Below are 11,910 nucleotides of genomic sequence, written 5' to 3'. Positions count from 1 at the left end.
CCAAAAGGTTATTGGAGCAAACAGACCGCTGGGGATATTATCCCTCCATGTTGAAGGTTTTTTCTAATTTCAAGGAAGTGGACTCTTTTTTTTTATTTTTTTTACTGCCGTTTCTGCTTGGAGTATTTTCTGTTGTGGCCTTTTGGCTCACAACAGTGACACTACACTACCACAGTCAATAAAGAGATTGACTGGATATCGTTTTGGAGTGTGAGTGACTTTACTTGGTTTTCTTGAAAAGCCAGGTCATCCTGATGTGATCATCATCATCAGCAGCAGCAAAGGTGTAAACCTACCTTTTTATTGGCCAATGATTGTCCCTTGTTTTGGATATTTCCAAGTTAATCAAATGTTCATTTTCAGCAGCAGGGAACCATTAAGCATTTGTTGATACCCTACAAGTGAACCTTTTATCCATTGGAATGCGGTCTCTACAGTCTTCATTGACTGTATTCTCTAGGCTAGTAGCAGATAGTGAATTAGTAATAGTCTTCACTTTCCATGGATGAGTCACTATATTGTCAGCTCGATGCTGTAGTGGCAGCTGTGGACACCGTCTGTTCCCATACTCCCAGGAACGTTGTTGGCCACGCACTGTGAAGCCTGTGTGGAAATAAAATAATCAGGGAGGAAAGGAAAATGGCTGTGTTTGACCCAATTTATTAAAAAAGAAAAAGTAGAACTTGTAAAAAGTGCAGTGCATGTATTTTACATGTGTTTTAATGAATGGAGCTGCAAAATAGTTTAACTTCTGATGTCACATGTTCTTCTTCGTACATTGAAGTAGCATTTTTATTTTCCGTTCACTCCTGATAGCTGAATGGAGCAGCAGGGTAGTAAAGGAGGGCATAGTATGTACTGCTGGGGAGGTGTGTATGGAGGGGTGTGTTTTCACAAATGAAATCAGGTAAATGCATTTTAATTGCATCAGAACAGAAGTCTTACAGTTCCCTTTTGCTAAAAAGCAGCCACGGAGTAGAAATGCCTGTCCTCTGCCAGCGTGCTGCAGAGAAGGGACCCTTGCTCTCTGTGTGGAAGCAGGGGTCTCTGCAAAAGTCCAACACATCCCCTGCTCAGTCATAGCTAGAGCTCTCCAATCAGTCAAGCTCATGTTTGCTGCTGATTGGAGATCCCTGCTACTCCTCTCTATTCCAAACATTCAACTTTTACTAAGCCTGAGTAGACACATACCCACTTTCCCATCTCCCTGTCATATGACTCTATATGGAGTGTCAGACAGAGACACAAGTGAGTTGCTGAGGCTTAGCTCTCATCATAGACATTTCAAAAAGCTGTGAATATCATGGTGGCACCCTGTATTAAATATTTATTTCCCAACTGAAGATTCTAGAGAAGTTGTAAAAGAAGTGACTCAGAAGATTCATTAATAAATTAGCCAAAAAGGTTGAAATGTTAGCCCAGAATCTAACTGACTTGAGCTCAGGGCTGGTAAGTGACGTGCTAACCAGGGTGCTGCTGGAGAATAAAATTGTCAATTAACAAAGCCCTGAATGCGAGCCTGACATCACTTTTGTTGTGACAATTTTCTTACTGTCTGTGATGAGCTCAAGCAGGAGAGATAGGATGACGTGACGCTTAGCCAGACAATTCTTCTCTCACAGGAAGACAGTTCAAGTAAAAAATAATAAAGTAGTATTAAACTCTCAAACTTTTTTTACAATCTAGATCATCCAGTCCTCGCTCTAATATGATCCCATACAAACAGAAGAAAAGCTGGCCGCGTACCGGATTCTCCTGGGATGGTTTATTGAAGATTGTACCACATCACTGGTGGCCCATCCAAGCTCCACCTCCTTTGACGCGTTTCACCCAATCATGGGCCTTGCTGTTCTTCTGCTTGTATGGTGACACAGCTTACTAGCTCACACAAGTTTGGCTCCATAGGATATCAGGGCCAGGGTCAGTGCTTTCAATGGGTGATCAGATAAAGGGAAGAGATTATATCTATTTCTAGCTTTACATTCCTGGACATTATCAATAGGCTAATGTAGACACACTTATACCGGCATCTCAGTAAATTCATAGAACACATTTATTTATCTTTGAAGGTTATTGTGAATCTATATAAAGCAGTTTGTCATTTATATTTATTGACCTAATTTTCTTTCACAAATCTTCACGTTCAAAGCTGCCCTAATTCTGGTACTCAATGAATGTGTTACAGATGGGCTCTGGCTGACTGTGTATGGCAGGCTGCAGACCGTGCTGGGGCGATGGCCTGCTCTTGGCAGAGGGCTCTCCTGGCGGCCACTATGAAGTGTCTGACTGCCACATATGGCATCAACAAGGATCGTGAGGAAGTGGAACAGGAAGCGGAGACAGCAATGCTCTCACGACTTCGCAATCTCATGGTAGCGTATGAAATAGAAATGTATCATGCATTTATTAAAGTGACTCTGCCCCTATTTTTTTTTTAAACTCACAAACAAAAAAAGACAACAAAGAGTGTAGTGCATTACTGTTAACAGGACCGACATAATGGCTAACAATATAAATGTACTCACAAAATTCTGTATAGAAATGGCTTTGCATATAGTAGAGAACACTGATGAATGGTGTTAAATAACCCTGCTTGCAAAGGAAAGAATCTGACCAGCTATACCTTCTTTGCCAATCTTCGCTCTCATAAGGAACTATGCTTGCAAAGATTTTACGACATCCAACCCACCCCCCGCCCCATGTGGTTCCTTCCACCGGCTCCTACATTACCCCTGTGTCCTGTAGTGATGTAAGGACCAGCGGGTGAAACCATAGCATGCAAAGGGGGACCAGGCATCCAGGAGACCCAGAATTGTTGGTTACATAAACTTATTTGAAAGCTTAGTTCTTAATGAGATCTTCAACAGGACAGGAAAGATTTTTTTTTTTAAGTTCTTGCTTCCTGCCCTTCCGAGCCCCCGGAATTATGTAGGCAAGAGCCATGACATCACTCCCCCCCACTGATATCCACTGCCATATACCACAAAAGACATCCACTGCTCAGTTCATAAGTATTCCAAAATCCACCGTGCTCCAGGCTGGAACCCCAATATAAAGGTGTGCTGGTGTGACCTACGGATGGCGACACGTTTGTCACGGTATATGAAGAAGTCACCCACACTCCAAGGTCTAACGGTCACAACGCCTTTTTACTGAGACGCTAAGCAATCATGGTGACACAGTACAAAAAGCAACGTTTCAGAACCATGCATGGTCCCTTCATCACGCTGTCACTGTGTGTGCCTGATGAAGGGGACCATTCACGGTCCTGAAATGTTGCTTTTTGTACTGTGTCATCATGATTGCTTAGTGTCTAAATAAAAGGTGTTTTGCACTTTGGACCTTGGAGTGCAGGTGACTTCTTCATATAGTGCTCTGTTCATAAGCGCATACGTCTATCGCTCAGCCTGCATGGCACATTTCAACCATAGTGGCCCCTCTTGTGCTGAGCTCTGTAATATGCAATTAGAATGTCTCCCGTCAATCATCTAGAGGAGGGGACATCATGGATAGCATGGCATCTGAGAAAATTGGAGATAACAGCAGAATGGGAGCAAGCCCAATGGATAACTGCAGGTAAGCTTCATATACTGATGTGGTTATATTAGATTGTTTCAAAAGTTTACAACCACTTTAAATAGGGACAGAGTCACTTTGATAAATGCGGAGGCATTTTTTGCTGTTTATTTGAGATGATCAATTATTCAGACTCCAATTGTTGAAGTAGTGATTTATCCCTTTTTGAGACCTCTATACCTGGCCTGTATATAGCAGATACAATCACCGCGGACAATCTTCATCAGATAGCTAAACTCGCCAAATACCTTTTTATCCATGAAGATCTTTATTGAATGTAGCAGGTTACTAGCAGACAATAGGATGTCGCAGATGGTTGAAATGATGGTATTGGAAGGTCAAAAAAGGATAATGCCTTCCTCATGGGCAAATGTGGCCAGAAAAGGGCTAAATGAAACACACAGGAAAAAGGAGGTGTCACATTATACAAGGGGAGGAAATACAGAAAAGGGGGTGTAATAAACACAATGTGGCATCATACCAGGTATAACTATACTAATGCATTGCCATAGAACTGCAAGGCAGCACATCAATCATTATAGCACCAATAAGCCTAAAATATAGTAAAACATAAGTGTATTGGTAGGAGAACTGCTAATGTCATTCACCTTTTATATGTTTTATGTAACTTTTATGTAAACTTTCTTTTCTATACACGCAGTCCGTGGTGAGGGAGGATGTCCCTACAGAATGGAACAGCTTTGTGAAAACCGGACTAAAGTGAGTTGTATTTTCATCTTTGACAATGTGTTGGCTTACAATTGAGTGTTTTTAATACATATCACAAGTAAGTTTAAATGTAACCGTCAGTCGCTGCTTTAGTTAGGGGGTCTGAGTTTTCTGAATATTGCTGTAGAGTGGGCTGATGGATGTAAATCTATAGTTGAATGTACAAAGATTGTATGGTCTGATTGTAATGTGCATGGTAACCCTCCAGGGTTCAGTTTGGCTGATCCTCCCCTTCAGCACAGATAATGTGAAGTGAGTGTCTATGCATTGGACAACCATTAAGAGAAACTGGAGCGGCTACATAAAAGCTAAAAGAAAAATCTGCTTTTAAAGGAGAACTATGAGGTGAGTGATTTTCACTCATCCTCATAGTTCTAGCCGACCTGTAACAATGAAACTGTCACAGGTCGGTTCAGTAGATCGGGAAGTGAGCGAACACATACCGGCGTTTGCTCACTTCTCGATCCTGTCACGGCACAGAGCCGTGACGGGAGGGACTAGATTTCCCCCTCCCCGCTCCGATCCTCCAGCGCTGACTGGCGGAATGGACGGGGGAGGGGCGGGTACAGCTGGCTCTGCCTCTAGATAGGCAGATCCAGCTGTCACTCACGCAGCTGGGCGGATCCAGACATAATTGTCTGGATCTGTTTCAGCTGCAGCGTCTCAGTATACCGCGAGCTGTAGCTCGCTATATACTGAGCTTTGGGTGACGGGAGGACGCTAGTTTGTGTCCTCCTGTTACCCTTAGGAGAACTATGGGGAAAAGCCCTAACCCCATAGTTCTCCTTGAATAAACAGAGATAGTTGTTTAACTATACAGGCAGATTTTTTAGATCATTTTTGCATTATGATCAATTTTAAAGGCAACGTGTTTTTTCTTTCTTTCATTTAATTTGATGCTTCAATTCTTTACAGGTATCGTTACACAGACTGTGCATTTTTGGATGCTTTGTGTGCTGGAATAGCAGAGTGGTATGAGCCAAGTGGCCCCTGTACGCAGGATTTAGTGCAGTTACCAGTTATCCATATGATGGTAATGCAACATTCTCTCTTCCTGCCCAATTTTGTGAGATCTAGAGAGGAGGAGAGCAGCAGCAATACCCTTCGAGGTCAGTAAAAGTCGCAATGACACACTAATGGGCTTGTTCAGTAAATAATGCAAGGAGCAGTGATGTAATCCACTGCTGTATGAGGCTGAAATCTGGGCACTAAGGGTTACTTTGCCTACCATACTGTGAAGAGGAACAGTACTGAGTTGTCTGCAATGCTAGAAAAGACTTGGTGGCATAAGCGAATCTGCAAACAGCTCTGCAGCCGTACAAGCACTGCAGGTAAATCTTCCAGGTCCATGTTTTTTTTTAAATAAATGAGTCATTCACCTTTTAGTAGGGATGCATTGATACCATTTTTTTCTAGACTAAGTACGAGTACCGATATTTTTCCTTAAGTACTCGCCAATACAAATTACCGATACCTTTTGTCTGTAAAACAATACAGACTAATGATTTTAGGAAAGTGGTGGAGTGCAACCCTGGTAGAAGTGCCACTGACTCCAAGCTGTAGAGGGACTACAGATCTCAGCAATGCATTATTCAGCAATGCAGAACACCATCAGCTATAGAGGACTACGAATCCCAGCACTGCATTACGCATTAATGCAGAACACCATCAGCAATAGAGGACTACAAATCCCAGCAATAAGTTATACAGCAATGCAGAATAATAGTATATGTATTGAGGTACCAGCGTGATGTCTTGGGCGGAGGGTCTCAGGAGGAAAGATGTGTAAGCGCTGTAAATGGGCTCCGCGTGGTTCCCAAGAAGGCTGCCGCGAGGTCCCCAGCAAATGCGGAACTGAAGGCAGCCTCTTAAATTTGAATAATGAAACCGCCGGCATCGGTTTTTGGTATCAGGGCAGTAGGAGTACTTACGCAGGTTTTCAGTATTGATAGCGATACTGTTATCGGTAACGGTGCTTCCATAACCATTAGTGAGTGTTTGGTGAAAGCCACATCTACTGCATTATAAAAAGTCTATTTATCCTTAGTACAGTACATTCTAAAAATGTATTATAATCTTTACAATTCATCATTGAGCAGTTATACCTGTAGCAATGTAAGAGCCTTTGACAGGCTTTTGCTTCTTTCAACACAAGTCATTGGGAAAGCAGGTTGAAGGCTTAGAAGATGGTCAGTCACGTCAGAAGGAGGATCACCTGTAGGTCATATGCAGCTGACCTACCACCGGAGAAAAATAAGTATTAGCAAGAAGGGGGATAGAGGCCTATTAGTGGAACCTGGAAATCTGATTTCTGATGCTTCGTTTAAATCAGGAGCTGCAAGTGTACTTTGCTGTCAGAGAAGTCCCTGTCACTTCATGAATGTCAGTGATCAGTCATTCCTATTATCACTAGGGATGAGATGGCATATAGCAAACTCTCTTTGCTAAAAAGTTATACGATTTGCCCATTGTTAGTTCTGCACACAGAGAGTTTAAGCAGTAGTACTATTACTGTATCAGCGTATTGAATTGTTAAAGGGGATAGTGTGGCATTATAATAAAAACCAACCCACATGTATTCATTAACCTCCGACTTGTATTAAACGAAATCTAATTGGTTGCTCTGAGAATGACGCTTGCCTGTATATGTGGCAAGTTTATAGAAACACATAATTGGTCAGTGAACTCTGGGAATAGTAGGGAGCACTCCACACTTATTTGTGACTTCTGTTTTTCCTACAGAAAAGTTGGCGTATCTGCTGAGAACCATAATCGGGAAATGTCCATCGGTGTGTGACAAGAATCATTTCGCTATTTTACTTGGTGCCTATGGAGCAACTCTCAGTGTAACGGGTAATTGATTGTGCAATTAACTTCTCTCATTTAAAGAGTAACTCCAGCTATTAACACAATTAACCTTTGCAGTGGACCCCAGCTTTGCAAGGGGTGACTTCTCGCTTTGGTCTAGGAGCTGGAAACCGAAGATATGCTTACCTGATCCTCGGTCCTACGTCGGTCACTGCTCACCTCTCTCCCCCTCCGCTCTGGCATGTCCCTCGGCGGCCTCATGTGTAATGCAGGTGAATGGACCAGCATTAGACATGATGATGTCAGCAGTCCTTAGCCCAGCAGAGATGATGCTGCGGGGACTGGTCTAGATGCCGGCGTGAGAACTGGGGATCGGGTCAGTATATCTTCTTTAATCCAGCATCTAGACCAAAGCAAGCAGTTAACCCTTGCAATGTGGGTGTAGCCCTACTGTAAGGGTTCATTTTGTTTATTGCTGGAGTTCCTCTTTATAGATGGACTGCTCCACTTTATTGAGTTCAAATGCATTGTGTGACATTAAAGGAGAACTGTGGGGCAACCTTTTTTGGCCATAGTTCTCGTCAGGGTCACAGGATGACATATACTAATGTTTCCTGTGACCCAAAACTTAGTATATAGCAGGCTATTGCCCACTATATGCTGGGAGCGCAGAGCTGCGCCGCAGCTGGGACAGATACTGACGAGATCCAGCCCGCTGGCTGATTCACAGCTGGCTCTGCCTCTCTAGAAACAGAGCCAGCTATGCCTGCCCCTCCCCTGGTGGGGGGAGAGGGTCTGGAAGTCAGCCATCAATGGTATGCGTTCGCTGACTTCCCAATTAATAAAGCTGACCTGTGACATCTTCAATGTCACAGGACAACCAGAATTATGGAGATGAGTGTTTTTCACTCACCCCATAATTCTGCTTTTAAGAGAGCTTTCACACCAAAATCTGAAGCAAATCCCAGTTCAACTTGACTTGCATTTGTGCCTTCCGATTTCCTTTCCATCCATTTCGTTGCAATAAGCTTTTCAACTGATGCTAATGGAAGTGCACCAAAAAAATGAATGAGTGTGTAGGGGCTAGGTCACACTGGACCCATTGAGTTATATTGCGCCGAAAATAGTAGTGTATGTTCTACTTTTTTTTTTTTTCAGCATAACGCAATGGAACGGTGTGAACTAGCCCCAATCACATACACTCAATCCTTCCGTTACCATCCATAGAAAAACAAATCTCAATGGATCGCAACGCAATAGGTTCCCAGTGTGATTGGGCCCTGAAGGGATGTTTCCATTATAAGGTAGTGCCTAAGACAGTGATTCACCCCCCGGATTGTTCTGTCTCTTGATTCTAGTGAGGAGGTCTTCCTGCCTTAGTTCTTGCTGTGTTCCTGCTCACTCTGGAGCACTACATTCCCACACACCCTAGGTTTTCCCACTCTTACTTTGGAATTCTCTATACTATAAAATAAAAATTCCACCATGGTATGGAAGCTGAACTAGTGGATGCGTGCAGGTCAAGTGTCTGCCCGCACTATCAGCCTTCCTATATTAACACTGGAGATCTCTGTCTGGCTCTGAACAGGATACGCATGGGTCAGATCGTTCCTCTCCACACACACCATAATGACGGGCACAATGGAACACTATTGTAATGGCAACAACGGGTTTGCGGCGATCTATCCACCAAAGTCCTTAATAGACACTGAAAAATGTTGTTACTCTTCAGCATCTTCCACAAACCGAAATATGGATTTGGCAGATTAACCCTTTCATCATCCTGCATTTCTATTTCTTTGTAATTCCTGCCTGTATGTCTCCATCTGTGTTGTCTTTGGTAATGGGTTGGCTGCCAGTATATCGCTTTAGCCACAGACATAAAGGCACCAAGTGTTAGGTGTATGGCTCAGATGCTCGCCTTTTTTTTTTTTTTACCCACCTTTTTTTTTTTCCTGGCCCATGAGAAGCCAACGCAACATCCGTAGTAGGTGACCGTTACTTTATTTAGAAGCTTGGTGGAAGCTGTTGTGTTTTTTTCTGAGCATTTGATGGGTTTGTCCCAATCTAATGAGCAGTAAATAAGGCTGCTCATACATTAATTTTTGCTTGTTAAACCTGCAGGCTGAACAGGAGAAAGCCACTCAATTTCCCCTGCCGGCTATTCTATTTAAAAGAGAACTAAGGCCAAACCTTTTTTTGCCTTTAGTTCTCTTTTTGGTCACAGGAGGTCATTTATTAATGTTCTCCTGTGACCCAAAACGCTACAGGTGGGAAAAGATCCTGACAATATTGTTGTGATCCATCCTGCTGCCAGCTGGCTCTGCCTCTCTAGAGCCAGAGCCAGCTGTGCCCGCCCCCTCCCATGTCCCTCCCTCCAATGAGCGCTGGAGGAACAAAGAGTGGGGAGGGGGGTAATCCCTGGTGGAGGGTGTTGATTGACAGTCACTACTCTCTGCAGGGAGATGCCATCAGCTGAGTGATCAGGTGTTTCTGATCGCTCAGTGCTCGAGCTTTAGAGCCAACGTGACAGCTGCAATGTTGCATGTCAGGTCAAGCTATTGGGAAGAGTACATTTAACTCTCCCAAGAGTTCTATTTTAAGCATATAATACCCAATGAATATCCAAACGATGACTGCAGCCACTGTTCGGCCAACAATTTTCCACCTGGCTTCCTAGATTTTTTTATTCAAAAATTGTCAAGCTGGGTCACAGTTAATCAGCTGAAATTCAAGACCTGTATGGCCATTCTCTAAAGAACAAAATTAGTTTTATAAAAATGAATATACAATTTGCATGGGTTTGACTGTTTTCCCTCCTTTTGATATCAATTTGTTTTTATTCCAGACCAGAAACTCCTTTTCCTTCTGCAGGCCTATGAGCAAAATAACCTGAGTCTCACAGATTTCAGGTAACTCACTGAAATATATAATGCTTATCCGTTCTCTACAGACGTGGACACATTTATTGGTAAACTTACAGCTCATTAAAACTACTCTTCATGAGGAAGCAGTGATCCCCCGCAGAGGTCCAACAAACCCCCTGCTGGGTCTGTGTTAGAGCTTGTCAATCAGTAGCAAGCATGAGATTTGAGGGCTCTGGCTCTGACCCAGCAAATGGGCATGTCAGACCTTTGCAGAGAGACCACTGCTTCCACAAGCAAGTAGAACAAACTGAACATTTTGAACACCTTTCGTTTTGATGCACCTAAAATGTATGTTAAATATAATTTCAACTAAAAGTTCAATTGGGATTTAACACATAAAAAAAGGCCCATTAAAAATGTGTGTTGCACATGATAATAGTTTGCTGTATTGCTTATTACATTGTGTTACAACTTGTGTATGGGTTGGAAAGAAAAGCCTAAGGGTTGGTTCGCACCAGATGCAGTAGTGATGCAGTCCGTTTAGTTTGGCAGCGGCATCAAAATCGTGTCGCAATGCTTTCCAATAGGATTTAGAATAGTGCAGTCAGTTCCGATGCAGTCAGGAAAAATCCTGCTTGCCCCATTTTAGCTGCACCTGATCGCAACAGAACGCATAAAAATGCATACAAACGCAGTGGACTACACCTGAAAGCTCATTTTAAGGCCCAGTCACACCATCAAGAGTACGCTCCAGTGTGTTCAGCCTCTGGAACGCAACCCGCCAGCTCACTTTGTTTTGGTGCAGTTGCGATCTGCAAATAATAGTGCATGCAGCATTTTTTGCAGATCGCACTGGACCGGAACGCAGGCACTAATGTGCCACCCGTTCCGGTACTGGCGGTCACACTGCTGGCCCCTCCTGCCCCAAAACAAAGAGAGCTGGCCGGGTTGCATTCCAGAGGCAGAACGCACTGGAACGCACTCTTGATGGTGTGACGGCCCTCAAGCTAAAAAAAAAGCGGCAATACATCGCACTGCAACTGCACAGACGCACACAGTTCTGATGGAGTTATGATGTAAACTAGTCCTCAACATCGCCTTGCAGCTTTGCTTGTTTAATGAGTCTAATGATAGATGGATGCTACTGTTTGCTTTTGCAATACTGACACAAACTGTAACCCCCCCCCCCTACTTCCCCTCAGATTGCTGTTGTGGGGTCCAGCTGCGGTGGAGCATCACAAGACAAGGAAAAGTTTGGGGAAATCCCTGTGGCAACAGCCAACCATGGAGGAGATTCTCAACCTGTTAGACCGGGAGAAAATGCTGGAAACCCTCCTGAATTTCCCGCTGCACCGCAAGCTGATTGCCGAGGTATTGCGTTGGAATTGTTGTATGTTTATTCTTCACACTGCCAAATTTACTGAATCACATGGAGGAAGGAGTGCTAGTGTTCTGTACAAGCGACAATCCAATATCCGCTTTTTACACTGCAAATGAAAATAGCGTTTCTTTCAAATTCATATCTCAAAGCCATAACACAGTGTGTTAATAGTGGACGAAAAAACTCATTCAACGTGATGCCCCCTTTGGCTAGGCGAATGGGATAGAAGATGGGTTCTATGGGAAGGAATATTATTTATGTCATATCCATGTTTTTAAAAAAAAAAGGTCCTTTCAGTGTCTCTGCCACTGCTGTTTTTAGATGCTTAACGAAAGACAGAAAACCCTTTCCTGGAGATCTCCATGGTAGAATGATATACATGAGATATATATATATACATGATGTCACTTCTCTCTTTTTAGGATAACAGTACATTGGTTGTCTGTCTAAACCAGGGGTGGGCAACTCCTGCTGTTGTGGGACTACAAGCCCCATGAGGCATTGCAAGACTTGCACAGCCACAGGCATGACTCCAAGGGGGGGGGGGGG

The 11,910-nt window shown here is 43.4% G+C and overlaps 1 protein-coding gene across 1 annotated transcript in view; it reads left to right on the top strand.

Annotated features, from left to right (window-relative positions):
* URB1 (URB1 ribosome biogenesis 1 homolog (S. cerevisiae)) overlaps positions 1-11,910 on the top strand; it is a 65,952-nt gene that overhangs the window by 35,310 nt on the left and 18,732 nt on the right. The window contains exons 24-29 of the mRNA XM_018565002.1: positions 2,186-2,372; positions 4,238-4,296; positions 5,221-5,414; positions 7,048-7,158; positions 9,962-10,025; positions 11,183-11,351. Coding sequence (XP_018420504.1) covers positions 2,186-2,372; positions 4,238-4,296; positions 5,221-5,414; positions 7,048-7,158; positions 9,962-10,025; positions 11,183-11,351 — 784 coding nt within the window. The remainder of the gene's footprint in view (positions 1-2,185; positions 2,373-4,237; positions 4,297-5,220; positions 5,415-7,047; positions 7,159-9,961; positions 10,026-11,182; positions 11,352-11,910) is intronic.

The sequence above is a fragment of the Nanorana parkeri genome, unplaced genomic scaffold (assembly GCF_000935625.1).
Source record: "Nanorana parkeri isolate BGI_ZX_2015 unplaced genomic scaffold, ASM93562v1 scaffold805, whole genome shotgun sequence".
NCBI classification, from domain to species: Eukaryota; Metazoa; Chordata; class Amphibia; order Anura; family Dicroglossidae; genus Nanorana; species Nanorana parkeri.
This window is presented reverse-complemented; position numbering and strand designations above follow the sequence as displayed.